A 2126-nucleotide genomic window follows, 5' to 3' on the forward strand; every position below is an offset into this window, starting at 1 on the left:
AACTCCAGCACCGCCGATCTCAGACTGAAAGCCAAAAAGCCCGCGGCCGCCTTGGGTCTGTGACGCCGACGCCAGCGCCGACGTCGCGCCTCCGAGCGGGGCCCACCCTGCACGCCCTCCGCGTCCTGCTGCTTCTCGCCGCCTCCTCAGAGCCCCGGAGCCGACCCTCTCTCCGCCCCGCTGGCTGCCCCTCGTCTTTCTCTGCATCCCGGACTCGGAGGGCCGTACTCTGCGCGGGACCCGGGATCCCACTCGGCACAGCAGCCCCGTGGCTCCTGCCCTTTTTACTCCTAGGCCTAGAATTCGGTTAAGTAGGAGCGGGTTTGGGGAAGTCTGGAGAGAGACTGGATGGACGGGGGAGCGCTGGGACCGCTGAGTGTGGCTTGGGGCAGAGCTGCAGCAACGGACTCTTGCATAGAGAAAAATCTTGTTGAGTTAAAAGGAAAAAATACAAAAGAAAAACCAGAGAGGAAAAAAGAGAACAGGAGCTTATTATTGATATTTGGCATAAGCTGAAATCGGAGAGAGAACAACGGAGAAAAACAGTTTTAAAAATTAAAGTATTTTATACATTTAAAAATATGGAAAAATAACCTGGACAAATCTCGAGAGAATGGGGGGGTAATCAAGTTAAATGAATGGTTTTTTAATGAGCTCTGACAGCAAAACAGAAGGAAGAGGTATACTTATTTAAAGAATTAAGATGAAAAAAGTGCGCAGCTGGGAAGTTCACAGGTTTTGAAACTGACCTTTTTCTGCGAAGTTCACTTTAATACGAGAAATTTGATAAGAGAGGCGGGCCTCCTTTTACGTTGAATCAGATGCTTTGAGTTTAAACCCACCATGTATGGAAGAGCAAGAAGAGGGAAGACAGTATGAAGACAAAGGGGAAAAAATTGATGTTAATACAAAAAAAAAAAAAAAAAACCCGATGCCACAGACAATGATTCCTCTGAGAAATTATTATGGCAGAACTGTCCGGACTGCTGACAGTGAATTCTGGTTTGCATGTTACTTGTATTCCATTGATGGTGTCCCCCCTCCCCTTACTCACGTGCACTCAACTCCATTTTCATCTTCAATAGGAAAAGCATCCGGAAATTGATATACATCCGTATATATTTTCTGCCGGTCTTTGATCCTCAGGGGGTTAAAAGAAAAAAAAGTCAAAAGGGGAAAAATTTACACAGATTGTCCCAAGGAGATAGAGATGGGCAGAAAATGTGGGGAAAGTAAAAAGAAAACAGGAAGATCAAATGGAATAATGAAGGTACACCACTATGTATAGTGCGTGACACATAGTAGGTGTTTAGTCAAAGTTAGTTCACTCCACTCTCCTTTTCTTGTATTCCCTCTGGCTGGTTTCCTGAAGTCCTATTTGGGGGCAGTGCTTTATTTCTCCCCTCTCTATCCCTTAAAATTTACCTTAAATAACACCCAGCTAGATACAGGTACTAGGTTTGTGTAAAATATGTTGATACACACGAACAAAATTTATTTTGGCTATAATACGTGAACTGATGGTTGACTTTCAACACTTACATTTTATTCCACAAAGGTGTATCTATTCATGTAATCTTTTGTTGTTGTTGTTATTGTTTTAATGCGTGTATCTATTTAAACCAGGATGCCCTGGACTAAACAATCTGTATCCCAATTCTCTAGCAAGTTCTCCTTAGTTTCTTTTTTTTCCTTCTAATTTACAAGAAAGAGGAAAAGCTCTTTTAACTGAACTTTGGTATGCAGTTGAGCTTTGTAACTATTTGTTCTCCATGAAAACAAAATTATTTATATTTGCCATATTTTTTCTAGTGTATTAAGTTATTTTAAACAAAAGATGCTGTTATCTCATGACGTGTTGTCAGTACAAAATTTTCGGCTTCACCTCTGTTAAATCTTTTTAAATAAGTGCCAAGTTATTAATCGAAGACACTTTGCAATCAACTGAATGAAAATAGTATTGTTTCATTTGATGGGGTTCGAGTCATCTTTGTTCCAGTTACTATTAAAATATCCAGGATAGTGTCTCCTTCTTCCTTTTTGATGAATCAATCCCCAACCCCCATTTAGGAAAACTTCCTCTACTCCAACTTGCCACAGTCAAGGGGCTGGTGAGGAAGGTTGTT

General features: G+C 41.8%; 1 protein-coding gene across 1 annotated transcript in view; it reads left to right on the forward strand.

Moving 5' to 3' along the window:
- Shox2 (short stature homeobox 2) overlaps positions 1 to 376 on the forward strand; it is a 7147-nt gene extending 6771 nt beyond the window's left edge. Inside the window, exon 6 of the mRNA XM_033759682.1 lies at positions 40 to 376. Within this exon, the coding sequence (XP_033615573.1) occupies positions 40 to 376 (337 nt within the window). The remainder of the gene's footprint in view (positions 1 to 39) is intronic.
- Positions 377 to 2126: the final 1750 nt, after the last annotated feature.

The sequence above is a fragment of the Fukomys damarensis genome, unplaced genomic scaffold (assembly GCF_012274545.1).
Source record: "Fukomys damarensis isolate Sample0158 unplaced genomic scaffold, DMR_v1.0_HiC HiC_scaffold_37, whole genome shotgun sequence".
NCBI lineage: Eukaryota > Metazoa > Chordata > Mammalia > Rodentia > Bathyergidae > Fukomys > Fukomys damarensis.